This window comes from Branchiostoma floridae, chromosome 13 (genome assembly GCF_000003815.2).
Source record: "Branchiostoma floridae strain S238N-H82 chromosome 13, Bfl_VNyyK, whole genome shotgun sequence".
Taxonomy (NCBI): domain Eukaryota; kingdom Metazoa; phylum Chordata; class Leptocardii; order Amphioxiformes; family Branchiostomatidae; genus Branchiostoma; species Branchiostoma floridae.
In genome coordinates this window covers 2,066,409-2,094,217 of record NC_049991.1, presented here as the reverse complement: position 1 = coordinate 2,094,217, position 27,809 = coordinate 2,066,409, and the positions used below count along the sequence as shown (strand labels likewise).

General features: G+C 40.1%; 3 protein-coding genes across 4 annotated transcripts in view; 1 reads left to right on the top strand and 2 right to left on the bottom strand.

Moving 5' to 3' along the window:
- The window catches only part of LOC118429082 (sodium-independent sulfate anion transporter-like), a 13,483-nt gene extending 11,298 nt beyond the window's left edge, over positions 1-2,185 (top strand). The window contains exons 17-19 of one of the 2 annotated variants that reach the window (XM_035839446.1): positions 685-750; positions 1,294-1,381; positions 2,066-2,185. In XM_035839446.1, coding sequence (XP_035695339.1) covers positions 685-750; positions 1,294-1,381; positions 2,066-2,121 — 210 coding nt within the window. In that variant the 3' untranslated portion in view covers positions 2,122-2,185. Of the gene's footprint in view, positions 1-684; positions 751-1,293; positions 1,382-2,062 lie in introns of both variants that reach the window. The other variant, XM_035839445.1, reaches the window with a different exon arrangement.
- Positions 2,186-3,559: 1,374 nt separating this feature from the next.
- LOC118429081 (alpha-N-acetylneuraminide alpha-2,8-sialyltransferase-like) lies at positions 3,560-20,923 on the bottom strand. The gene is made up of 8 exons (XM_035839444.1): positions 20,414-20,923; positions 17,512-17,733; positions 16,539-16,680; positions 8,141-8,253; positions 7,022-7,114; positions 6,299-6,549; positions 4,823-5,112; positions 3,560-4,629 (listed from the first exon to the last, which is right to left on the bottom strand). The coding sequence occupies exons 1-7, from the start codon at positions 20,635-20,637 to the stop codon at positions 4,835-4,837; spliced, it is 1,323 nt and encodes a 440-aa protein (XP_035695337.1). The 5' UTR covers positions 20,638-20,923; the 3' UTR covers positions 3,560-4,629; positions 4,823-4,834.
- A 2,218-nt stretch (positions 20,924-23,141) lies between these two features.
- Positions 23,142-25,848, bottom strand: LOC118428377. The gene is made up of 2 exons (XM_035838414.1): positions 25,347-25,848; positions 23,142-24,598 (listed from the first exon to the last, which is right to left on the bottom strand). The coding sequence occupies exons 1-2, from the start codon at positions 25,535-25,537 to the stop codon at positions 24,298-24,300; spliced, it is 492 nt and encodes a 163-aa protein (XP_035694307.1). The 5' UTR covers positions 25,538-25,848; the 3' UTR covers positions 23,142-24,297.
- Positions 25,849-27,809: the final 1,961 nt, after the last annotated feature.

Sequence of the window (27,809 nt, the reverse complement as noted above, 5' to 3'; positions counted from 1 at the left end):
AGCATAGATGATCCAAAGAAGGCACTGGGGTATTGTGATTATGGGGCTAAAGCAAAAGTACATGTTATATACATAATATGACATATCAAAATCACATTGTGTAGCATAACAGTAGGGTCTTTTGCCCAAAGGTTCTGGGTTTGAAGTCCCTGGTCTGCTCAGACATTGTGTCTTCTAGACTTAACTGCTAACACAACTTTCCTCACTTCAGAAGAACTTTATTGCGCAACGATCGTACACGGTACGATGTATGGCAAAAAAAAAGAAGAAACAAACTTATCATCCTTATTACTAAAACAAGTATCAAACTTAGTACATATGCAGATTATAAATATAGAATGAAATAATTTGCATCCTAATTTCTAGAACAATAAGAGCTAGCCTAAATCATTGATATTGTATTACAATCGAGTGGGGCTAAGATCACTGACAAGTGAAATTGAGTACATAGTTAATTGGTTTGTGATGCCCTATTAAATGGATGTCCCATGTTTGAGGAGAGCCACACCCTTGGGCAAGTATTAAAAAGATCCGCCAAACCAAGGGTAGGGGTTCTGGCCAATGTGAATCGATCAGTTAAGCCCATGACCTCAGAAATATCTTAACATATAAACAAAAAGTCATGTACATTGTGTAATCACTAGCATTGCTACAGTCTTATTGTCTATTTTTGTTACCTTGCAGGGTATTAAAGAAGTGTTGGAAGAGTTCAACAGAATGCGTGTGCCTCTTTCCTTTGCTGCACTTAAGGTAAATTGGGTCACCCACTGTCAGTGTCCCAGTTGTACACCTTTCTAGATATTTCATATTTCATCTTACCATTATTTCTATGATTTATTTCTTTATATTTGTTATCATTGTATATTTGCTTTTATTGTCGTTGACACAATCATTATTATTTGATTGTACAATTGTTATTATTTGTTATCATTATGATTATTTTTCTATTATTGTATAATTTAGTTGCACGGGAGGCAACTAGTAAAGGTTGTTGCCTGTTTTTGCCTCCCTACCATTTTGTAAACACATATGGTGAAGTCCAAATAAATAAATAAATAAATAAATGTCATAGTCTATTTTGTAGTATAAGTCTATTAATTTTGGTCTATTAAAGACTTAATAAACTGAATTGAATGTATGGACATTTCAGAGGTTAATGATTATTTGTATAATATTTCATGGTTTGGCTGTGATAATTTTTATCACCTTATCTGTTTTTTTGTATGATTTAGAATATTTCATGGTATGGCTGTGACAGTATTTGTAATCAATATCTCATCATGTATTCGGCAGCCGCACCTACAGGAGGTGCTTACAGCTGCCGACCTGCCAGGTTTCAGGTGCTATGCAACAGCCAATGAGGCCGCCAACAATATCTATGGTCTGTACATTTTTTTTCATCATATCTTTCCTACATATTATTTTGAATGGTTGATGTTGTCACTGTTCTACTTCTGCCTCACCCCTTTCTTGCTACATGTATGTACTATACATTGTCACAGCATTATAATATTATTAAAATAAAATGTTGAAGGTACTTGCCACAATGAAGATATAAGAATACCAGACACATGTTTGTTGTTGTTCTCATTCATTCGTTTCTCCATATGACCTAATGTATAACACATATTCAGTATATATTCAGAGGGTACTAGATTACTGTCAGATCAGTACTAGTGACAGTGCAGTCAAAGTCAAATGTGGACTTTACCCTCCGTTTGTAGCATCCATGTCGAGTAACCAGTAAGTGGTTTCCAACTGGCAGTCCTTAGAGGCGCCAGATTTTCATGTACAGTACATTGCCGTACTGTAAATGCATTTAAATTTGGCTCACGTGCAAACTCAAACCTGCTGCAAACACTCCAATTTCCCTCTCCTGCAAAATTATATACCCACAAACTTAAATGCATTTACAGTATAGTCACATAAGGTCCTTGAAATATTGGCTCTTGAAAAATCATAATCATGGTTGAATTTGTTTTCCAGTTATTCACGTACTAACCTGATGAAACTTCTCACGGATGTCTTCAGCTTGATTTATTTATTTCATGTGTTGTTGCAGAAGATGGTGACCCAGAAACAAACCCTTACACTCCCCTGCTGAATGCAGCGCAGCACTGACCTGCTAGGGGGCACTAGTGGGTGGGATGCCTCCATGTAATGTATGATAATCACACATGAAAATACATTTTCACTGTCTTCATGCTGTCTTCATCATTTCTGGGGTAAAATGCCACTGATTTAAAAAGCGATGAAATGAAGATTAGTAATATTTTTAGAAATATGAGGGAAAGAATACCTGTAAATGAATTTTAATGTCCTTAGATATTGGATTGCTTTGATGATGATGTTGATATCAGATTATCTGGCGCTTATGAAGTAGTCTATGTGGACAGATGGTCACTGGAATCAGGATTCTAAATGCTTGTGTCAATAGGAAAAATTATGTAAGGTATGATCAAAAAGTGGTCGCATAAACCAGGTGGTCGTTATGTAGAGGTAGTCACTTGTACAAGTTTGCCCATAATTAATGAGTCTGACTTTTCAAGTGAAATTTAATACATGCATATTTCCAAACGTCTGTTATTTTGAAAGCCAGTATGTCAATGAAACAGGAGATACTATATTAGTGAAAGTCTCAAAATCAATTTTCGAAATGAAACACATCTTAAACAAATAACATTTTACAAAACACCAGATTATGATATTAAACTTTTATCTCAATACTGAAGCTGGGACAATTTGACAGGGCACTGAAGAAATGTCTTTGAGAGTAGGGAAAATTCTTTTTAATGTGTTTTCTGGTATTTTTAGTCATACAAACATTTCGCAAGATAATGCCATTATAAATTCAAGAGTAACACAAAACTAATTTATGATGCAATGCTGCTGCCAACCTACTGCAGTTTCAGTGAGGTTAAAGTAATTCCAGGATAGGTATTTTATCATAAGGCCACACCAATTCAATTTCTTGGTTCACGGATTCGCTCGCTCCTATTTTTTGGAAAAAAAATAAATAAAAATTACCACTCAGCAAATTTTCACCAGTAATGAAACAATTCACCAACTTTCTGGTGTAGCATTCATAAAAACTAAAACTACTTTTGTAATTTTCAACGAACAGGTGCTTTACTGAACAGTAATAGGTGTTTTTTTACTTTTTTCAAGCTGAAAACTTTTTTTTCTTTATGTTTGGGATTAGCCCTTACCTTTACCCGAAGCATTTTACAATTTTTATTTTCATTTCGCCCTCTCGCTCCATATTTTTTATGAAAAAATCCGTGAACCAAGAAATTAAATTGGTGTGGCCTAATCTTCAGAACTCTGTTTTTCAGATGTTAGGCATTCAAGCAAATTTATACATTTCTCTTCTGTTATGAATAACAGAAATTTGTATGTTTCCCTTTTCTTAGCTAATGTTTTGTTGCAGTTGATACGTATGCTGGCTTTTGATGTAGGCTGTTTTGTTCAGGTTATTCAAATTGTATTGATTTAGATGTACAATTGTGTTTTTATTGTATGTCAGTGATGGAAAAACAAACTAATGATAAACAAGCCATAATGTCACCAATTTATTTCTGATAGATACATAATACATTATGTATATATCTTTATAGCTGGTATAGCCATCATTCAGTGTAATACACTAGTAGCTTGTAAGCAGTTGCAATTATAGTTAATACTTTGCACTACTGGTACTTCTTAAGTACACATACAAGTACAGATATGAATTCAGACTGACACAAAAAACAAGATCATGATGTTGAGTTGTAAAGAATTTTCCGATTAAAAAGAATTCTTACCAACACTTTGTCATATGCATTTAATGATTGTCCTCTTTAAATGTTATGAATAAATTTGTGGAAGTGAAATTTTGAATGGAAAAGCTTATAATAGATACAGTACGCACCCCTTCTCTGCCAAACTTGAACACATCTTGAACTGGATGAATACAAATTTATGATGTTTTCATATCTTTTCCCCACTTTGCATGAACCAAGGACTTCCATAGAATAAAAGAAATGTTGTACACAAAAATAATGTTATCTTTTTGTATACAGTGTAGACTGAAATGTTGCTATATTTGAGGTACTTTTCTGATATATCTGTGCAATATCTCTTATCAAAGTTTGCACCCGACTTTGGTAAGAACTTGCATCACCTTAAGAATTTTGAGAAGTTTAAAAAGAGGGCATACATGTACTTTATTCGAATAGATACTTTGCTATTTCACTTATTATCTATGGCTTATATATCTTTCACTTAATATATCGTAGAAACTGGAAATCTTCTAATCAGGCAGATTTACCATTGAAGCAAGATAGTATCAAAGCTGGCCAAGAAGTATGGCTTGCCAAAGAGTAGCCAAACACACTCCTAGGCCAGCTTAGCTCTTCTTGCAGCTTTTGATACTATCTAATGCTACTGTAGGATCTGCTTGGAGTTTAGAAAACGTTATCTTTAGTCTGTCTTCTTTCCTCACAGTCTTCCACGTTAAAACGTAAAACACCCCTCTTGTGCAAGTACCTCAGTACAGAAAATTCGTCCCCCATCGTGTGATGTCTGTTGTTCGCAACACCCGACCTGAACATCTCTTCTCCGTCCTGTTAAACATCATCTTTAGTCTGTGTTCTTTGATTGTCTTCTTTGCTGTTCAAGATCTTTCCTCGCAGTCTTCCACGTGAAGACGTAAAACGCCCCTCTTGTGCAAGTACTTTAGTACCGAAAATTCGTCCCCCATCCTGTGATGTCTGTTGTTCGCAACACCCGACCTGAACATCTCTTCTCCGTCCTGAAAAACATCATATTTTGTCTAAAATATCTTCTTTGCTCGTCAATATCTTTCCTCACAGTCTTCCACGTGGAGACGTAAAACGCCCTTCTTGTGCAAGTACCACAGTACAGAAAATTCGTCCCCCATCCTGTGATGTTTGTTGTTTGCAACACCAGACCTAAACACCTCTTCTCCGTCCTGGAAGCCGCTGTTTGAGATGGGCCGCTCGAAGTAGTGATAGGCTAGAACCCTGCCATCTTGGGCTGTTCTGTAAGGCCAGAAGCCATAGAGGTGGGTCTCTTCACACATGGATAGAGCGATGGTCGCCACAAGCAGGCCTGGGAAAGATGGAAGAGAAAGAGGAAAAACATGGTTTTTGTTTTGATTCCATATTTAAGGTACATGATGATAATAAAAAAAAATGGTTCATTGTCAAATCATTATTTGTCCAGTACCTTGGCAGTTGCAGACTGAATTGATGTGTGGACATTACAACAATCATACTCAATCAATGTTACTTTAACCCTGAAATTACAAAGTGTCAAAACATTAAAACATGAGGAGTGGAGTTTAGAAAACCTAATTTATAAAGTTGATTAAGTACAGCTTTCCAATATATACCATATTGACAAATTTTCATACGACAATCAAATTCTGAAATTGGGTCTATGTCACTTCAATGGACAACTTCAAATGATGTTAATTAGTGAAGACGAAGTTATGATGACAACATTTCTTGCGCCAGTGTAACAGACCAGATGTACCCCAGAATATTCTGTCCAGGGTTGGGGGTGTGTTTTGCGTGTTACACTGGTTTTGGGTGGGGTCTAATAATGGCGTAACTATGTGCTTTTTGGCCCAGAACCCAGAGGTCCTTTGTTCAAGTCCTGTCATGCTACCGACCTTGTGCCATTGGAAAGGGCACTTAACACGACTTTCCTCACTTCATCCAGGTGTAAAAATAGGTACCAGACTTTGGTAGGGGGGTAAAAGGCAGTGGAAGGAGAGAGTTGGGCTACACCTTCCAATAACGTGCCCTAGCAAGACACAGTGGATAACAACCCATTGCCCCTACGGCCTTAAAAAGGCTATGGAACTACCTGGGTCTTAACCTTCTGCACTGGTTTTAGATGTCTGAATCTCTGTTTCTTAGGCCACACCAATTTTATTTGTTGCTTCGCGGATTTGCCTGTCCATTTTTTTTTTCATAAAAAAAAAAGAATTAAGTCCCGAGAAAAAAATTATCACAAAACTGTAAACATTACCATTCAGAGCCACATACACATAACTTCATTTTAAAAACAATGCCTTTTACGCAGAACATAAGTTACAAATGAAAGAAAGGGATTCATTGTATAAAACGTGCCATTAAACTCCTCAGGCTGTTGTTGTTGTTTTTTTTGCGTGGGATTGAAACCATATATCTTCACCCCAGACCTTTTGACAATTTTTTTTTCGATCTGTCATTCCAATCTTTTTCTGACAAAATCCGAGAAGGAACAAATGAATTTGGAGTGGCCTTACCTGATGTAATTCGTGGCTCCTTCAGATGAAACGCCTTCTTCCAGAAACGGTCCGCTGCGCGTAAGAACTCTGGATGTGACCACCGCATCTCCTGTTCCGAGCCGCCCAGCATCGCCTTGTGTGCCCGGTACACCGGTTTCCTGTACTTCTTGTGGTCGAACGGGTGTGTGTAGATCACTGCGTTGGTTGGATACATTGCAACCGTTTGCACGAAGGCTCTGACCTTTTCTTCCTCAAGAAGTAGACCATATCTGCAAGAAAAATGGGCAACAATATTTGTTATCCTGATGAATATATACACGTACTGGTCCATCGAAAGATTGTAGACGCAGGAATGCAACATATACAGCACTTTATTGTATGGTAGAAATGCTATCTATATAGGCAGAAGAACTTGTTTCGTTCATTTGGTAAAATCTATCAGGCTTACTTACCTTTTTGTATGCGTGTCCGTGTTGTATTTGAGATTAAAAACCTTCCTGACTTACTTCTTTGCGAACGCGTGCTTGTCATTTGCCTATTTATACTATGCCTTGGGCCTGTTGTGAGTTGATACTCTTCAAACCGACTACCTGTTCAAACGATCGCTTTTGCCGGGTTTCCGTTGATGCTCAATACAAACAAGGAATGAAAAGTATACATGTACAAGTATTATTTCGAAGAATTGCTTTTTTCTTGTATCAATACAATTTTTTATGACAAAACTTTAATTTCAACACTTACTCGTGTTGCAGTACGGAGGGGTTCAGTGTGACAAAGTTAGTCTTCTCACCCACGTCTTCAGTAAACCGCCCGTGGATTGGTGGTAAGTTCAGTCTGTATGCAAATAAGAGAGAATGTTGCTTGCTCAATATGACAAAGTTCGTATTATTCACCACGTATTCAGTAAACCGCCCTTGGATTGGTGGTAAGTTCAGTCTGTATGCAAAAAAGGCAGAATGTTGCACAGTGTGACAAAGTCGGTCTGATTCTCCACGTCTTTAGTAAACCGCCCTTGGATTGGTCAAATTTGGTGGTAAGTTTAGTCTGTATGCAAATAAGGAAGAATGTTGTTCAGAGTGACTAAGTCGCTCTTATTATCCACGCCTTTGGTAAGCCATCCTTCGATTGGTGGAACGTTCAGTCTGTATGCAAATAAGGCAGAATGTTGTCACAAAGGGGCTGATGTTTAAAAGTACATAGCTTATGTTTTAATGACGTTGGATAGCCTTCGGATAGAACTGTACTTCTAGTTTTAAGGATTTCTGTCGACCAGCAATAAAATCAGTTGTCTTGAATAAAGCTTGCTGTCATGACCTGCCATTAAAGTCATGTTCATTCTATCATGTGGATCACATCCCTAATGTTCTTTCACATCCACTCTTTTAACTTTGGCATTCTAGGACATTAGTATCAGTTTTCGATATGTTTTTGCAATTGCAACTGCACATATTTTGCTGCTGATTTGTACGATTTATTTACAGCATGGTCGAAAACTTTTCTTTGAAACGGATGAAATTGATGCTCGAATGGAAGTCATACATATACTAGTAATCAAATCAACATGGCCTAATGCAAATTAGGGACAGGCTGATAGTGCAGGCCATTTCTACAATGTTTGAAACAGTCTGGGGACTGCTAGAAAAAAATTGGAGACTTTTCGAAATAGTCTGGAGATTTTCTTAAACCTTCTCCAAATTTTCTGGAAAATCTGGAGATTTAAAAAAAAATCTGCAGACTTTTCGATTTGCAGACGCCAATCATGATCGCTTGTATAAGGAACATTCGATACATCGACACTTTTAGAATGTTGTACTGAATAGTTTCAAGTCCTTTAATTCAAAAAGATTTGTTGTATCTCACCTGAACACGTGATCTGCAGAGTCGATCTCGTTCCCACAGCCACTTCCTGTCAGAATCCCCCCGTTCCCAACCACGCTGCACCTCTGGTGCGGTTTTCTGGGGAACTGGACATTCTGCAAAAAACGCAAGAAATAATATACAACAATCTTTATCGCACCACTAAATGGACCCTTAACTCTTTTACAAGTGCTCCCAATGTAGATACACGATGTAAACAGTTAACCAAAGTCAACCTGTTTGTACGTATAATGAGTAAAATCGCATACACATGTTTTAAGAAATGGGAAAAGGCATGTAAACGTTAGATATAGTGATAGCATAGCTGCAGATGTATTGTTTATCCAATTGTAATACTTAATATAATAGTACTTAGTCTTTAGTACCCCATGTAACACAACTGAAAAATTGCTGCATTTAGCCCACATGGGCAGGAACATGCAAATAAAGATCATCCTTAATATCATTTGCTTTAATCTTGCACCTACAAAGACAGCAGATATCTTCCATTCATAAATACAAAATGTTTAAAACTCCCATACCAGCCCCCTTCAACTCTGTCCTGCAACTTGCTACACAATGTAATTAAACACCAAATAGTGTCTGTTACAGTTCCAGTAATTGTGGCCCAGGTCATTGACCTAATTCGGGAAAGGGTCATTGACCTTATTTGGGAAGGGTCATTGCCCTCATTTGGAGAAAAACAAGAAACGCAGCAAAAACAATATGTTTCCCTTGCATGAAGGCAAACATAGTGAAATCATCAAAATGTAGAATATTTATGTATAGCTTATTTTATAGGCTCTTCGCTAAAAGATAGCGTTTCGACCAATGAGAGAGTGGTTGCATGTCCGTCAAATTATTCATATTTTTAACGCTGTGTTTTCATTTTGCATTTCTACATTTTGACGAAGGTGGATGGGGCTAGTATGTTATCGGTCTGTATCTGTATCTAAATTTATATAGCCGGTATAACTGCCCTTCGGCGTAACACACCAGCTTCGCAGGAACGTGGCGCGGCAGCAGCTGGTTATATTACACTGAACGATCCGTCACACCTAGCTTTTGTACATTTATCTCCAATTGTTCTTTAAAACTTTCCAGGGAAGATGCCCATACTGTACTTGGTAACAACAAATTCCACTCAACGAAAATCCGAATTTTTGAACACATCAATTCTAGGTTGTTAATTCTAGTTGGTACTTGAGGGCATGATTGTTTAATACTTGTTCTTTTTTTGCCTTGCCGCCAGGCAAGGCTTTACGCCAGCTTTCTTCCATGGATCCATGGACGGACCTTTTAACCCAGCCCTTCCAAAGCCCCTTCCAAAGGCCCTTTGTTATTTTGGGTATACAAACAGTTTTAGTAATACAGACAGAGACCAAACTGAAAACCATCATAATATAAGAAGAAACAACTCATGAATGGAAACAAAGAAAAAGAATGTGCCATTCCACCCGAGGCAGACTTGCACCCGCCCACCCTTCTGCCAAGAAACGACACATCAAAGCAAACTGGAAATTATAAAGAGGACTAGAGAGTAGAAGGAGAACACCATAGTGAAGGACTGACCACACATACTGAACATCTAACAGACAATCCACCAATAGCAAAGACAGACTGTAGCACCAAACAAAGACTACTACGACAAGGACTCTAAAAACGTAGAACCAAAACTCCCGTCCGCACACTTGCCCATTTAACAGATTGGCACCACTCAGCCAAGAAACTTTCAGAACCAAGTCGAACAAACTCCATCTTGAGTTTAAACCTAAGAGCCTCCTTGATTAGAGACACCAGCTCAATGTGAGATACGAAATTATTGTCAAAGAGAGCCTGACACCTGGACCACCAAATCTTAGACCGAGCGACGGCCAAAATGTAGGTGCAGACATCTCTCTTACACTTCTTCAGGGTAGACGACATAACACCATAGAGAGCGACCGCGCGAGAAACACGAAAACTAGAGACCACCCATCGCCTAATGAACCCTTCGACCCAAGTCCAGGTCAGGAGCACCTCGCCACAAGACCAGATGGCATGGGTAACGGTCTCCATAGCTCTACAGTTTCTCCTCGGACAAAGAGGGGAAGGAGTTCTGTGCCAAATCGAACAAGTCAAGTAGTTGGTTTTGAGAGCCCCATGTGCGACCTTCCAGGAAAGCTCCTTTAGGTTATTCTCAAGGAGAGTGTTATGCACCGTTGAAAAAACAAGTGACCAATCAACACCCCGCTCTAAAAAACAAGCGGAAGGGGTATGAGAACGAGCTAAAATGGCAGCTTTGTACAAAGACTGCACGGTGCATATCCTGTCCCAAGTCTTCGAAGCAGAAGCATTAACAAACTCCAAGGTGAGCTTCCGCATCAAAGAATAGTGAGGTGGAGCCTCAGGAGAGTGGGGGGAACTGTTAGACCACGATGATGGTTCAAAACGACGGGCAAAAAAACCCAGCCAATATTTTGCCAACTGGACCCATGGAAGATCCGGCCGGTCAAGAATATTGGTAAACGGCCGACAATAAAAACAATTGGCCTTCACTCCAAAATCAATGAGATCCCATCCACCTTTGTCCAAAGGTAGCAAAACTGTCTGTCTAGAGACCAGTTCTGCACGATAACTCCAGAAAAACTTAAAGACGGCTCTCGTAATGTCCTTGACGACTGACTCGGGAGGAGAAAATACAGGAGCAATATACCACAAAGTAGATAAAGCAAGGTTATTAACGACGACAACCTTGCCAGCGAAGGATAAAGAGAAGCTGTCCCACCTTCGCAGAACCGCTTCAAACTTAGCTTGCCTCTCCCTCCAGTTGACTAAAGGCATATTAACACTTCCAAAAGTACCTCCCAATAAACGTATGGATACAGATGTCCATTTAAAATTCTTCGGACAATCGAGTCTTTTCCTCCAACTACCTAGCCAGAGACCCATACATTTGTCAAGATTTAAAAGAGACCCGGAACCTCTGTTATACATGTCAATAACAGCAAAGAGCCGGCGGATCGACTCATCGGTTGTAACAATAGCCGAGTTATCGTCCGCATACTGCGAGATCTTAACTTCACGGCCACCAGGCAACCTGAGGCCGTGAATCGCAGCGTCGGCCCTTACTGTAGCGGCAAATGGCTCCAAAGAAATTGCGTACAGCAGGGGTGACATAGGGCACCCCTGCCGAACACCTCTTGAGAGAGAAAAAGAAGATGATAGCGACCCATTGACGAGAACAGCACTGGTAATGTTGTGGTACAATATAGCAACCCATTTGCGGAAAACCGGGCCAAAACCCATCTTCGTAAGAGTCAAGTGAAGAAAATCAATATTCACTCTATCAAAGGCCTTGGCCTGATCCAGAGAAATGATCGCACAGTCAAAGTTATTCATATTAACATATGTAATGATATCTCTCATCAAAAGTAGGTTACATTGTATCGACCGGCCTGGTATACCGCATGTCTGGTCAGGACTGATGACCGAGGCGGCAACCATCTTAAGCCTATTGTTAAGGACCTTTGCAAGAATCTTATAATCGCAATTTAACAAAGAGATGGGGCGACGGTTCTTCGGGTCCAGAGGGTCCCCTTTTTTTGGAAGGAGAGTAATAACACCAAAACTCTGGCTCTGAGAGAGCTCGCCAGAAGAAAAAACTTCCTCAAAAACTGAGAGGAGATCCCCGGCAATGACGTCCCAGAAAGCGACATAAAATTCCTTCGGGAGACCGTCACTGCCAGGGGACTTATTATTCTCCATACTGCACAATGCAGCCCAAAGCTCATCCAATGAAAGAGGACCTTCTAATGAAGAGACTTCATCAGGATCCAAAGACCCTTCTAAATTGTTACAAAGGTTATTCGCCTCACACTTATCAATAGGCTCAGCACTAAAAAGGTCTTCATAAAATAGCTTAAAAACGTCTAAAATCTCCTCGTCATCTTGGACAACACGTCCAGTAGAATCTCTGACCGAAGAAATGCGTCGCTGCCTACTTCGGGAAGAGGCCTGGCTTACAAAATACGAGGTACATTTTTCCCCCTCGACAAATTGCTTGACTCTGGACCGAACAAAAGCACCGCGAGCCTCCTCAGCGGACAACTCGGACAAGGAAGACTTAGTACATTCATACCTACGCAAGATGTCCGCCGAAGAGGCCCCGTCGTTCATCTTGTTGGTGAGATCGACAAGTTCATTATTCAAGGTAAACATGCACTCCCGTCTCTCCCTAGCCAGTTCACAAGAAATTCTGATCAGGAGAGAGCGAGTTCTAGCCTTTACATCATCCCACCAGGCTCGCAAAGAAGGAAAACCTGGTTTCAAAGTCTTCCAATTGTTAAAAGCGAGTTTAAAGTCATTTAAAACTTTGTCTCTTTTTAAAATCGAGACATTACATTTCCACAAGCCAGGCTTCTTCTTCACATCCGGTAAAATTGACAAGGACACACAGTCATGGTCTGTAAAATATGCGGGTAAAAAACAGTAGTTTGAAACGACGAGGCATTTAGACGAATAAAATCGGTCCAGCCGACAGGCAATACCTTTGGTCGGCTGTCTCCAAGTGAAGACCTTTTTAGAAGGATTCTCATGTCTCCAAGAGTCATGCACATTAAAATCGGCGCAAATGTCTTTTAAAACGGTGGAACCGCCACTACCATGAGCCGGGTTCCCGCCCCTCTTATCAATATCAACATCTTCAACGCAGTTAAAATCACCGCACAAAATAAGGGGCTCAGCCCCCGACAGAAACTTATACAAATTTTTAAAAAATCCAGTACGCTCCGCAGAAATGTTAGGAGCATACATGTTACAAACTTTGAAATTACGCGCACCATCGGACAAGACGACACAGACAACACGCCCACTGTCGTCACAAGACTTTTTAACCACATCAAAATTGAAAGATGGAGAGAGTAAAATACCCACACCTCTAGATTGGGAGGAGCCCAATGCCCAAAACGCTTGGCCTCCCCATTCCTTCTCCCAGAGCACCGCTTCAGATGTTGACGAAACATGGCACTCTTGGAGGCAAACAACGTCAAATTTATGTTGACGGCAAAAGCCGAAAACCTGCCTCCTCTTCTGCGGACTACGGAGCCCACAGACATTGAGTGTAGCAATAAGAACCATGAGGCTACATAGAGAAGGAATGTCAAACAACATCGGAATGTGAGGAATTAGTGGTACAGATCATCAATTCCTTCCACACCAATTCGGTTAACAAATTGGGGGTGGACATTGTAGAGGTGCTTGAGACATAACATGGTGGTTTTAAAAAACCTCGAACAATTACCAACCTTACAAGGCACAACGTCCCCGGAGATGCCATGCGCCTTTGCAAGGTGAGATTTCAAAGACCTAAAACTATGCAAGAGTTCGTCACAACCATGAGAAATAAACTGGTTGCACACAAAGACAGCCTTATTCTTGTACAAGTCAGAGGAGATGACAATGGCTCTCGCCTTTGCTACCAAATCGGGACTTGGAGCCTGAGAGGCATCCGAAGTATCCTCATCAATGATGAGGCTTCTGGAGCCAACAGTAGAGTCAGACTCGTTACCGTCCACAGAACGAAGACTCTCCGAGGGAAACTCCTCGATAACAAGACTGGAGTCGGAATCCGGCTCCTTACGAATCTTTTTTCCTTTCGACAAAGTCTTTGCAGAGGCAGAACCCTCACTGGAATCCCCCCTACACCTTTTCCTGGAATCTTTGTCAGCAATATCAGAGTTGCCATCATGGCAGCTCTGACAAAGAAAGAGGCGATTATCGCTTTGACAAACTGGGCCCTCACAGAAAGCAAGGAGAGCAGATTCTGGAGTTATGTCTGCCTTGCACTGATGACAAGACACCACCTCCAGAGTGATTGTGTAATCCAACTCACAACCCTGACACATGTACCGACGAGTAACAGGTCGGATAGGACTGGCCGCTTTACGCCTCCTTCTCTGGGACCGGGCGCGAGGGGCCGGTACCGGAGCAGCAGATGTTGAGGGTACCTGCTCGCTAGAAGAGGAAGAAAGGCCAGGCTTAGCCAGAGACGACAGCACGTCCTCAGACGGCTCAACCACCGCGACCGGAGAAAACTTGGTCAGAGAAGCTTAAAGGAGCGGCCTCCGACAGCACGTCCTCAGACGGCTCAACCACCGCGACCGTAGGAGAAACCTCCGGCTCCGCGACCGGAGAAGAAACATCCGACTTCACAGCCGAAGAAGTACCCGGGTCCACACTGCCAGGGTGACCTGGAGGCGAAACAGGATCAGATACACCAGACTCTGCGTCAGAAACATGGGCCAGTTCCGACCGATCAGTCTTATTTACAGCCTGAGGAACCCGTCCATCATGATGTTCACGGACCTGACTCACACCTGCCGGGAGCTCTTGGCTCTTAGCCCAACTGGCTCCCATCTTAATCCTGTTTGCGAAGGACAGGGGACAACGGCGGGCCGTATGTCCCTCTGCCCTGCAACTGAGGCACACAACATCGTTGGTACAATCCATGGCCAAATGCCCAATGGATTGGCATTTGTTGCAAAATGTTACTGCACAATTTGCCGACTCATGGCCTTCCTGGTTGCATCTCAAGCAGGTACGGGGCTGCCCCACATACCTGAAGAAAACCATCCTCCCGTCATACATTTTCCATGCTGATGGGATATTGCATCCCGGCTTTAAAACTACTTTGTATTGCCGGTTCCCATTTTTGATGGTCGGTCTGTCCCGGTATGTTACCATACGGGACGTGATGACGGCACAGTATTGATTTAACCAGTTCCTGACATAGTTGTCATCAAGCTCATACGGAATTCTTGTGGCCGTGACAATTATCTCCGCCGCCGCGTAAGATGACACATCCACGGCGTCTAAACCAGACAGTTTCCCCGCATACAATGTACGCTCGTGTACCGAGGAAAATGACACGTCGAATGAGTTTGGTCCCAGAGACTGAACAGCCTGAATGCTGCTCATGGGAGCCGAAACCTCGCTCAGCAAAGTAAACACTTGTTCATACGTTAACCGATCACGGTACACGGCAACTTTTATTGAAAGAGGACGCTTCATAATGCAGCTTTAACTAGAACCAAATAAAACTAAAAAGGAACCAAAATATGAGCAGACAGAGCTGCCAGAGACCCTGAAAAACACTACCTGTAAATCAGACAGCCTCCACGGACTCCACGGGCAGCAAGGGTTGAAAACGTAACGTAACTGAAGGCGTGTAACCAAACTGACACGCTTAAAGAACAACCAAGTACGAACCAATAAACTAGGCAGCCTCTCCGGGCGCTACTGGTTCTCAAACTAAATTGCTAAATTTGCCAAGGAGCAAGCCCAAGTGGAAATTTCCACTCAGACAAAATGGACACCACTGTCTGTCTCAACCCTTGAAATGCAAAACAGAGCAGCGTCCTACAATGGATGACCTCTGCCCCCTCTCAGCCCAGTCTATATAATGGGCGGGGGACAGCAGAAACTACAATGCTGCAACTAGATTTTGCAGCTGCGAAACAGGGCGAACGCCCCACAATGGATGGACCACCTCTGCCCCTCTCAGCCCAGTCAACGCAATGGGCGGGGGGCAGAAGTAAACCACAATGCTGCAACTAGATTCTGCAGTTTTAGATCAACTCATTAAAGCCCAGAGTTCAACCGACTTGCAAACCATTAGATCAACTCAATAAGCCCAGAGTTCAACCGACCCGCAAACCAATAGATCAACTCATCAAAGCCCAGAGTTCGACCGACTTTCGAACCACATACTTACGGGCAAAAACACATTGTCACAATAACGTGATCAACGTGCCGAGTTTCATGGCTTAGTTAGACGATGGTACATTCCAGGCGAGTATTAAAACGCTCTTCTAGACGCATGTTACTGTATGTGGTCCAGCGTAATAAATCTACGCTTTAACTCACCATGTTTATATAAATATATATCACAAATTGCATCAGAAGGAACTTAGTTTGTAATAAAAAATAATGCATATTCATTGTGGGTCAAAAAGTTTTACAAAACCTGTTTAATGTGCCAATAATTCATCTGACATAAATTATGATAATGAGGGGGAGGGGGCGACATGTGGAACTCGGGATTTTTAAGCGTAGAATCTAGTCTAACTTACCAAAATAACATAAAATACGCGGCAAGGCACAGCTTTTTTAAAAAGATTTCTTGTTTGAGCTGGTATTAGATACTTATTAGCCGGTACGTCCACCAGTTTGTTGGTCATTTTGTACATCATACAAAGTCTGGACATTTTCCTTCTTTCTTCAAGTGACATACACTGCAGTTCTGTTTTCATTTTGGTAACACTAGCACCTATGTTGTAGTGGTTTGTACAGAATCTGGCAGCTTGGTTCTGCACCCTTTACAGTCTATTGCTTAGAAACTAATGAATTGTTAGATCCTTACCCGGGGAAAATACTGGTACGTCCCTCTCATGATCTTGACCGTGAGATTGGACTGGAAGAACGTCAGCTTGGAGTGGACGGGCACGTTCTTCTGGGAGGTGTAGAGGTGAGTAGCCACTCTGGTCTTGTTTAGCACCATCTTCCTACATGGTGAAATACCAACACTAGATTAGTAACTAGAACGGTGAGGTAAAATGGAGGTCTAACTAAAAGTTGCATCAATCATTGGAGGAAATTCCTGCTGGGTTAAGTGACTGCTAGATAACACTGTTCAGTGAGTTTATTTTGCTATCTTCAAACAATGGGAGAATGAATGATAAGATCACCATTTACCAGTACGTATCATTACATTTTCACACTTTTAAAAGATTCCATGTCCGTTTACGAATTCTATGTAACGCTGGTTCACCTTTATTCGTGGTGGTAACCTATATCCGTTGTATCTCAATACAGGGTTTTCGGGAGATCAAGTTAACTGACGTTACAGGTGTTTTTTAATTGTATAATTTCAAAATATTACAGTTTGAAACCACCGTCCGTTGACTTGATATCCAGTATATATCCTATTTTAAAAGCAACGGATAATACTTATAATATTATATATCATATATTTTTGTTGAGGTAAATAATGTTTTCGTTGATCTACACCTTTTTGAAGCATAATGGTAACAAAACTTTGCTGTGTGATGGACAAACGATTGCAACAATGTGTTGTGGTGGAAAAAAAACAAAGCGACATATTAACCCTTGATTTTATAAATGGAATATAATGCAAGATGTAAAATTATGATTTAAAATGCAACACGAAACGTACAAAATTGTTCTTATAAATGTGTTAAGCAATTCGTTTTCGTCACTCTGGTATAGTTACAAACGGGCGTGTTTCAATTCATGGCCTAAGTAACTTTTATCTATCCAACCACTATTTCTATCGCAAATAAAGTCAGAGAAAATGTGCTCTCTTTGTGTTTTACCTGAAGTTTTCAACTTCCGTCATGTTGAAGCCCTCCCAGTCCCTGGGGATTATCGGTAGCTCGCCCAGATTTTCCTCTTTCATATGGAGATTCCAATCTTTCTGTACGTCAGAGATATCCTCTTCTCTCATTGCTTGGTTTTCTTTCTTTTGTGATTGCTGTTCCTTGGTGTCTGCATTTTCCAATACGATCGGCGAGTCTTCAAATGCAATGTCGTCGAGCCTACATATGTATATGAACGAATAAAGACGTTTATTGTACACAGTCATATACCCACTGGGTCGCAACAGAATAACAGTTGACAAATTAATACATGAGGCCACAAAAAGAGAATTCTATGGATGACATCAACTGCAGACTGCAAAAATTGTGCGATAGGGCGAAAAAAAACAAGATGGATAAAAAAATCACTACAAAATTTACTTACTGTGGCCTAAAATGTTTACAATGTCAACCAACACAAAAATTCAGATATTCTACTAAAGTGAGTTCGACTTCTTCTCGCTTCATTGTGATACTGAAAATGTAGGAACAGATTATAGTTTCACAACCAAACCTTTGTCTAAATTCATGAGGGATATGAATTTGTATTGCTCAAATCTATGAAGTGGGGAAACATAGGTTCTATCGGTTTGTAAAGTTCAGCTCTCTCTTCGTTGTATATAATATTAATCTACATTCTACCACAAAATGCTAATCATCTTCTGTTCCATCTAGATCACAATTTCTACATATTCGTCGTTCCAGAGCCTATAGAGAACGATAGCAAGTTGGTTGACGATAAGCGACTGTAACATGCAGCTCTAAAAATGTTAACTTTAAATTTGTAAACACGTGAAGCATTTCATGGTTGTTCCAATTCTTTGTACGAGTCCACATTTTCTCATAGTCGTTCGGCGAGTCTTCAAATGAAGTATCTTCGAGCCTAATATTAGCAAGCAATAGCAAGTTAGTTGACGAGAGTGGAGACTGTAACATACAGTTCTAAAATGTTTTGTAAGCACGTCAGGCATTTCATAGTTGTCCCAATTATTTGTGCAAGCCCGAAAATTACTGATCTTTTACACTGATATGAAAATCGTTGTTGTTAAGAAACGCGTTATGTATTGGCCCCAAGGGTTCACCACATGTAAGTAATGTTTGGTAGGATCACATTTCCAAACCGGGGCCTGTTTGCTGAGCAAAAATTAAAGTTCTTTGCAAACAAAATACACAATTATTCTCATGACTATCTTTTTTTTTTCAAAACAAACCTCAATTTGCTTCCGTAATTTTTGTTTTATTGCACAAGGACTTGGAGACTCTAACTTAACGAAGTAGGTACAATATATGTCCGTAAAAAAATGTAGTCTAAAATGCTTTTTTTTTCAAAATTTGGTTTACAGCATGTTCGTAGCACATACACCACATCGCGATCAAACAAAAGAGTATTATCACCCACATAGTATTCGTTTGTCTTGTTGATTACTGTTACTACATTGAATGGTAAGACAACTCAACAGTCATTTCATCAGTCGTAGTTGTAAACAAATCGAAATACTAGTAGTATTCTGACAGAAGTTAATACAGGTCCTCTCTTCTTTGCTGTAATAAACGTTTTTGTCAGAACAGTACAACAGTAGCACATTGAAAGGTAAGACAACTCCACGGTCTTAGTAGTAAACAAATCGAAAAAGTATTCTGACAGAAGTTGTCCTCACTTCTTTTGATGTGATAAACGTTTTTTTTTGCCAGAATAGCATTCCCGTCATATGTACAAAAATTACAGTAAGCATAATATTCGCCATCTATATGACATCTTCTATTACTCTATTGACAAAATTTTGCTGATTTCTATGCCAAAAGACAACAAACATTGCGGGGGACGTTTCCCAACCATAACACATTGCTGGTTGTCGAGAGTCAATGTTGACGATTATAACAGGTACTTGGATATAGGAGAATTCTTGTACACAACCAAAATTAAACTTACTTACGTTTCCGGTGTCTATCAGACACCTTCCTCAGAGCTTCTGACTGGAAGCTATGAGGAAGGTGTCTGAGGAAGGTGTCTGATAGACACCGAAACATAAGCAAGTAAGTTTAATTTTGGTTGTGTATAAGAATTCTCCTATATCCTCTATTCTACCAAACTGATGAAATTATTTTCGGAAGTACGACAAGTACTTGCTTCAACATAAGCTTATCTAGCTGGACATTTAGTTTATACATAGCGTCCATCGCTACACGCAGGTGTAAATATGTATACCTAACTTCTGCTGGGGAGGTCAAAAGTAGTGGGAGGGGCTAGGGTTAGGCTCTATAACAAAAGACACAATGGCCAAATACCTTATCTAGATACAGTGGATAACAGCTCACTATCCCTACGGCATTAAAAGCGCTATGGGACTATCTTTACCTATATTATTAGAGTCTTGTACGAGAAATTTTGAATGTTTTCAGTCGTATGAATGTTGGAGTAAATCGGTGAAGTTTTATCTTGAATAGATCCATTTGTTGTTTGACCTAGTAGCCAACCGCCGACAAAATGACCTAACAAAACTACATAAACGTCCCCGTCGAATTGTCATTTTTCTCAGAAACCCTCTCTCGCGGATTCCCTGATTTAAGAAATAAGAATGTCTGCACATTTTCTACAACACCCACACACATGGCGATTTAACGTCTGCACCAACGACGAAACGTTGCGACCGAGAAAGTGCATGTCAAGAAATACTCGTAAAAAATTCGTAATTATATTTGTCGTCTTTTAACCTATGCATTACGCATTCTGTTAATTTACTCGCCATTTTTTTTATGCAAATCATGACCGGAAAGTTTAAAATCTCAGGTAGATGCAGAAATAGTACTAATGACAGTCTACTGCCGATGACACAAACTAGTAATAATATTTTGGACTTACGCTGAGATGTCGATAGGACCGAGGTGGTTGATAGGATCCGCTTCTCGAACCTCGCGGTGTTTCGCCTCCGTTTCAGCGCGATTCTGTATCTCCAGTTCAGCCCGAAAGTTGTCCAAGTCATCACAAGATCCAGGGTCCGAAATGATGAAAATCAGTAGCATTTGGTTCACGGACAGCATGATTATGGCCAGAAAGAACTTGTATTTGAAATCGCGACTTGCCATCGTTCCAACAAATGTTTAGAAACAGCAAGACGTAACCAGACTGCTTCCAGGGCCTACACATTCCAACTCTTCGGCTCTGATAGCGACATGCCCCCGAGGAAATTCTACAACGGACCCCCTCGGTGCTCGGAGTGAGACCGGGGTTATCATTAAGATAGGAGCGCCCAGGCTATCAAAGCTCGACTATAGTCCTCCCGCATACATTTTGTCGCCTTCTGTCGTGAATTGCGTGGGTACATCATAGCCGGGGGGCATCTTGAGTGACAACCCTTCTATCCCAGAGGTGAAACCAGTTAATCCAGATATCACTTCACGCCTTGGTCAGGTGACAGCTCGCCGAGGTTGTCTGTTCTTCACTGAGCAAAGGTTTCGTTTTTAGGGCCAGTCGTGGCTGCGGTTTTTACCTTCGCCAAGAAGGTTGTGTTTTGGTATCTTTTGGGCGTGTACACGTATGTACGCATGTATGTATGCATGTATATGTTTATGTATGTAGAAATGTTTGTGGATGGACAGCATGACTCACAATGGCTTAGATGTATCTGGTGTGTGTGTCAATAAGATCCTGAAATTATGACGTTCCTGGCCCCTTGCGGTTTGCTGCGGTACTACAGTGGAACTTACGGTTTTGATATCTCGTTTTTTGATATCATCAATTCAGTTTTGTAGTAAATGGATCCCCTTGTTCCCCTTTTTTGAAAGTCTTCTAGTATTCAAAGAATGAAAATTGTTGTCAACATAAAAAAGAAACTTCTGTCTAAGTTGTGTAAGACGCGTATTCAGAGTACAGCAGACAATTTTGTCAGCTGATAGTCTTCTTTGTTCTAAGAATAAAAGCTTCATCCAAGGTACAGCCTGTATTTCACAATCTCTTGCTGGTAGGGGTTAATGACCTCCTCCTCGAGGAGGCGGCACCTGTAGGGCCGGCCGCTAGGAGCGCGATTTTAGTCAGGCTACAGATAGTCACAAATGTGACATTTGCAAAAAAATGCGTAATATTTATCTTCACATGGTCTAGCCTTACAAACCATTACTCTGTTTATTTGTACTCAAAAACATTCCTATATGATGGTGACCAGCCCCTCGAGATCTGTCCTGCCACTTGCTACTTAGTTGTAACACCACAGGATGCTTGCTACTTTAACAGTAACTGTGGTGACGAACAACAGTCATCTGGTCCGGTTCATGGACCTTATTTCTTTCGAACGGAAGAAGAGGAAGAGACATAAACTGAGCAAAAACAACATGTTTCCCTATCGTGAAGGTAAACATGAAAACATGTAGATGGTCAAAATGATTATAATCCTTTCTAACGCCCAAAGTTTGCAATGGCGTAGGTCCCCATTTCCGAAACGGGCCCGGTCGGGATGTTTGCAGAAACAAAAAAAAAAAATATAACTGTTTACCAAGGAATATACTCAAATTATCCTCCTGACTATTTTCTAAAGTTCTGTGTGTTCTGTTGTCTCTCATGTCATATTTTTTTGTTTCCGAAAGCTACCCGTCCAGGCCCCGGGTTGGGAATTGGGACCTAGGCCTAAGCGTCAAGACTATCCACACAAGGAGTAGCCAAAACTGAATTCACGAAGGGATACAAAAGCGTACTTTTGCATAGGCGTATTTTTGGAATATTTTGAAACTAACCCCAGGGCCATAAATCAGGCTCCATCCCAGAGGCGTCACTAAAAAAGACCACCTGTTGTGACCAACATGCCTACGTGCGTGTGCCGTCAGGTGTGTTAAATCGCTGGCACAATAAGTTTTGCATTCTTTGCTTCTATCTAGGTCAGGCGTAATTGACTTGTTATTCTGTTAAGACATCCCTGACGCTCTAGATCTGTGTTTAACGAATTTTCCACAGTAGTAATCATGAATTTAAAGAATGAAAGTTGAATTTATCATAAAGATGTCATCCTATAGAAACCCCCAAACTGATGCGAGCGTGCGAATAAAAAGATTTGGCCAGAATAAAAGTTGTTTTCATTATGAAATCTTTACGTCTTCTTCAGAAAGGTTGAAAAAACAACAACTTGAGTATAGTATACCAAACACCAATTTCTCCATTTTGTTCTTTCACATTTGTCTTGAAATTGTTTATTTGAATCTTTGTTTATTCATGAAAGCTCACCGAATCGACATGTAGGCCGCTTCTCATTGAGGTCATGAGGGAAGAGGCAAGGGTCAGACAACGTAACTATATAACAGAGATACAGTTTACATCACAAGTCCTAATGAGTCTTATAAGTCTATAGCTATATACACAATTGACTCTCGCATTCAACATTAATATCATTTTGCAGCTGCTCTATACGATTTAGAGTATAATCTAAAATATTTTCATTTGAAAACGGACGCAATTTTTTTAATGCACGTGCGGATGTCATCCATATAATCGAATCAAATTAATGAAAAGGAGAGCGTTAAGCTCAGAAAATCAGCATTTGGCAAGAAGTACATTTTCTTCTGTCTTTATTTGTCCGCCATTTCTTTCAATAGGTTATTTTGTCGTATTGCCGGAGGCGCATTTCAAGGGTTTGAATGAAGAAAAGGCATGACTCATGGAGGATCACACTTTACGTGATCTATTGTTCGTCCCGGGTACAAATGTCATTAGGTCGTTTCAAGGGCCAATGATTAGGGCTTTTATCAGAGCTCTATTTCTCAGAACAGGTGCAGAGGAAAGTGACAACTAAGAAAAAGTCTTCTAGACATGAAAATCTTGGAAAAGACAACTAGATCTTAGAATGAAGCTAGACGTAAGATGTCATGGCACTGAAAAAAGTAAATAAAGACTAAAATCACATTTTCACACATGTTCTACATATAAGAAGATCTTATTGACACAGCAAAAGTACTGTAACTTTCGTAAGATCTGCTTTAACTACTAACATAATGTGAACAAACAAGTGCATACATATGCTAAGTATCAATATATGAACTCCTCGAGTCTCGAGTATTATCTATATCATTGTTTCTAAGGTCTAAACATTCTTTTCAGATATTTGCCTATTAATATAATGGAGTAGAGAATAATAAAATAGAATAGAGATTGAATGTCATTTTGTAGTAGAGTGTAGAATGTATACGGTAGAGAGAAATGAACTCTATATGGTTATACCAAACCTATTTACTTCATACACCTCAGTGCTGTAGAAAAATTCATATTCCTAATGTAACTAGACGAACCATCGATCATAAAACATGTCTATTCTTTTATCACCACCATAACACAAAAGCGATAAGAAGTTGAATTTATCCAACGATAGTTGCATTTTGTATCTGTTAACTGAATCTTTTCAATAAGTCTTGTTGTAACCTATACTTAGCCCGGAGTGGCAAAAATGTACAATAAAAGTTTTCAATCAATCAATCATTAATATACAGTAGAAGTCAGTTAATTGCACAACGGATTAACGCACACTTCTGTTAACTGCACGGATTCCCGAAACCCCCAATCAGTGCGGTCCATCTAGATAACTTCGCATTATTGCACCAGCCGGATAATTGCACAAAATTCACTGGCAAATAGGCCGTGCAATTAAGCGGCGTCTACTGTATCTGTACGCAGTACATACAAACCTCAATATAGAGTTATTAATCACTGTTCACAGTCAATATGACAGCCAGTAACATAATCATAGTCAAGTATTGTGCTCTGATTTATCAAGTTTTAGATAAGATTCTATCTGAAATTCTTTTCCTCACGGCTTCCTTTTCGTACAAGTGTCCAATCCTTGTTTTGTTGAAGCCAGTCCGTTTTGCAATTTTTGCCATGATGTGTCCATCTGGTTGTTTTCCAAAGTTTTGTGTTTCTGTGTTGTGCCCGTGCGACTTTCCTTTCCTGGCATTGAAAAACTTTTCCAGACCTTTCTCGTGGAAGTCTTTTTGGAGTTTGTTCAAAGTCCTCTCTGCTCTCTTCACCACGTTATGATGTTTGTTATCTAATCGGTTGAAATCCATGGCCCTGTGGATGGTAAAGAAAATGGATATTGTTATTATAATGCCTGATATTCAACAGTTATTGTAACGCTAGTTCACCTTTATCCGCGGGGTAACCTATATCCGTTGTTTTGAAAGACATGGTTTATCTACTTTTTTTTGGGGGGGGGGGGTATAAAATTGACTTATGGTGAAAACTGAAACATTTTGAAAATATTACAGTTTGAAACCACCGTCCGTCGACTTTGCTATCACAAAATACTAGTAGCCTGTTTTTAGACAACAGCGGATAAAGATTACCCAACGGATAAAGGTGAACTTGCGTTATGTCAAAAGCCTTTGCAGACGAAATAAATTTTATTTCTGGCAGTCCCTCTGAAGACCATGAAAGAAATGAGTTGTAAATTGTAGTTCGTAGCAGCCTGTAGCAGTTCATACAATGTTCACACGTTTCGTCTATTATATATACATGCGTATCACTTCTAGCTCTTGTGGTTGTTGTATTACTGGTTCTATGGTATTAAAAATGAGAAAATTTCTACTCGTGGCGTGAGCTCAGTTGACAGACATTCTATCACAAGTAGTGACATTTGACAACTCAATAACTATACACCACCCAACTAACACCTGTTATACATTACCCAAAGCTTTTCACCGAATTTGTCATTTGAATTTGTAACACCACTCCTAACTCTAAAACCACACGGAATACGTTCATTTTAGGTCAAAACTTGCTCAAATAACTTAGTCTCTAACTCTGTTTTTACACTTACTCTGTTGTCGGGAAGGAGTCCGTTTCTGCGTGAAATCTCACTTCTCTGCGTATTGCCAATTTCTTTCCCATTCCACATGACACTCTGTCGACCAGTCCCGCCGTTTTGATGACAAAAATCACCAAGAACTGGTTTAGTCCGAACAGAAAAAGACCTAGGAGTAACCGCCAGTTGACCAAATCATCCGCCATGTTTTGGTCTAATGTGTTGTCGCTGTTCCAAAGGGTGTATTGAGGATTTTTGTGTGTGTACACATGTACTCAAAAGATCCAGGATTGGGTGTTCTTTGTCTCGCTGTTTGGGCATACACCCTACTATACCGGTCAGACCGGTGGAAAAATTGGATATGCGTGTGTCAGACAGTTTTTTTCTCATTGAAATACTATGATAATTACCCAGTACTTATGTTTTTCTTAGCTGTCTTTGTTGTGTTCTAGATGAGCTCGAGAGAACACGGATGAACAAGAAACATATGATATAGAAATGGGCACCAATTGTTTAAAGCCCCCCCCCCCCTTCTCTCTATCCCAATATATCTATATCAGGCAATTAACTTCAACAGGCATGCATTTTTAATTTTAGGGAGTGAAATATTTTCAGTGGGCGTTTTCCATCTCTGGAAGGTAGTAGTCTTTTAGTGACGTCAGAGGGCAAAGGTCATTCTCTTTTGTTTGTAAACAACATGCATTAGATTTGATTGGTTTGTTTGATCCAGTGTCACAAGTTAACAATAGACCAATCGCAAATCACAATAAATTCAATTTTTAATATCCCCACCTGACATTAAAAAAGTCATCCATAAAATTTACTTGCTATGGCCTTATTATAATTTGGGGCTCCGTGAATAAGCCCAAGTACCCTGGGAGCTGGCTTTCAACCGAGGCCGGCAGAGAATTTGTTCGGTAGCCATGGGGGGTCTTCCCGAGGACCTTAGATAAGCAGATATTTAATTTTCTTAAAGTTACTAAGTGTAAGATTAGGAAAATCCTTGAAGTCAATTATATTTCATAACCATCACTTTGTACCACATCGCACTGGCTAACAATAGTCAGGGAATGACAATGCATTGAGTCTTACGAACTCATCGAAAATCTGCAATTATTTTTAAATTCTGCTTGGGTGCATTTATTAGTACCAGTAAAAACGATGGCTCTACGAACAGTGTGGATTATATTTGTAGTAAATGTCGTAAATGTGAAATCTCAATGTCAATGATATAAAGATTTTGTCATCCAGATAATTTTTGGTGTTTCTACAAAAAATCTCCTATAAGAATCCATACTTATTATTCATCTATTTGTTAGTATTTATCTAAGTAGGAAGTGCATGCAGCCTTAAGGCCTTTTCAGTGTGTGCTATAAGTCTGCGGCTGTTGCTTGGGTGTGGTGCCTGGGAGGAAATTATGAAATTGAACACACTTTAGATGGGACAAATTGTACGCATAAAAGCGAGACAAGAACAGGACGCCGTAAGCGGGCTTGAAAAACGATTTACCTGCTCCGGAGGCTTACATAGGGTTGGGCTCGCTCGCAGCGGCGTCGGCACGTGCCTGCCAATCAGTCTGCTGCATGAGTGTGGTGCCTGGAGGAAAATTACAAAATTAGAATGGCGCCGGCGGTATGAATTTAGGAGAACAGTCACTTCAAGATTTAAATGGATCAAGATACAACATGATTCGAACAAATATATAACCATCAACTATATAATAGTAGTATCATTTTATATAGAACACCAGTGCAACTGCGGCAAATGGACACCCTTCTCTTGTTATTGTACATCGCACCATCAGAGAGCCATTCTTCAACTCAAGTTGCTTTTGTCGCATGGAAATCCAAATATGACTTGTGATGACATCACAGTAAACGTAGCGACAAGGTTTGAAATTAGAAACTGGGTTCGAAAAAACTTACTTTTAAGAGAAAAACATTGCTTGATCATCGTGGTTACCTTAAATTGTGCGATATCATAATATTGCATACATTTTATGGCCTTTATCTTGTACGTTTCATCTTGAGCAGCGATTCTGGGTTCCAAACTGGTTATGTTTTCAGCTAGCCTGTGTTTACACAATCTCTCGCTGGCTGGGGTTATTATTAATGACCCCCTCCCCCGAGAGGGGCGGCAATTGTAGGGTCGGCCGCTAGGAGCGCGATTTTAGTCAGGCAAAGATGAAAGAAAATCATATTGAGCGCTCGTTTTCCAGTCGAGACAAATCATAGAGAAACGTAATCATTCTCTTTGTTTGTTTGTTGCATATTGAAATAAATGTGATGAAACCAATCTTTAAAGACATTCTACCTTTTTGATCATATTTACCTAATATGAGCTAATAAATATTCCAGCTATTATGCAAAAGTACTTTTTCAGGTTTTAAACAAATAAAAATTCAACAAATGCAACAGTGTTTTGTAATATAAGCCAGTCTGCTTGAGAACAGCACCACTGTGTACTGTATGTCCTTTT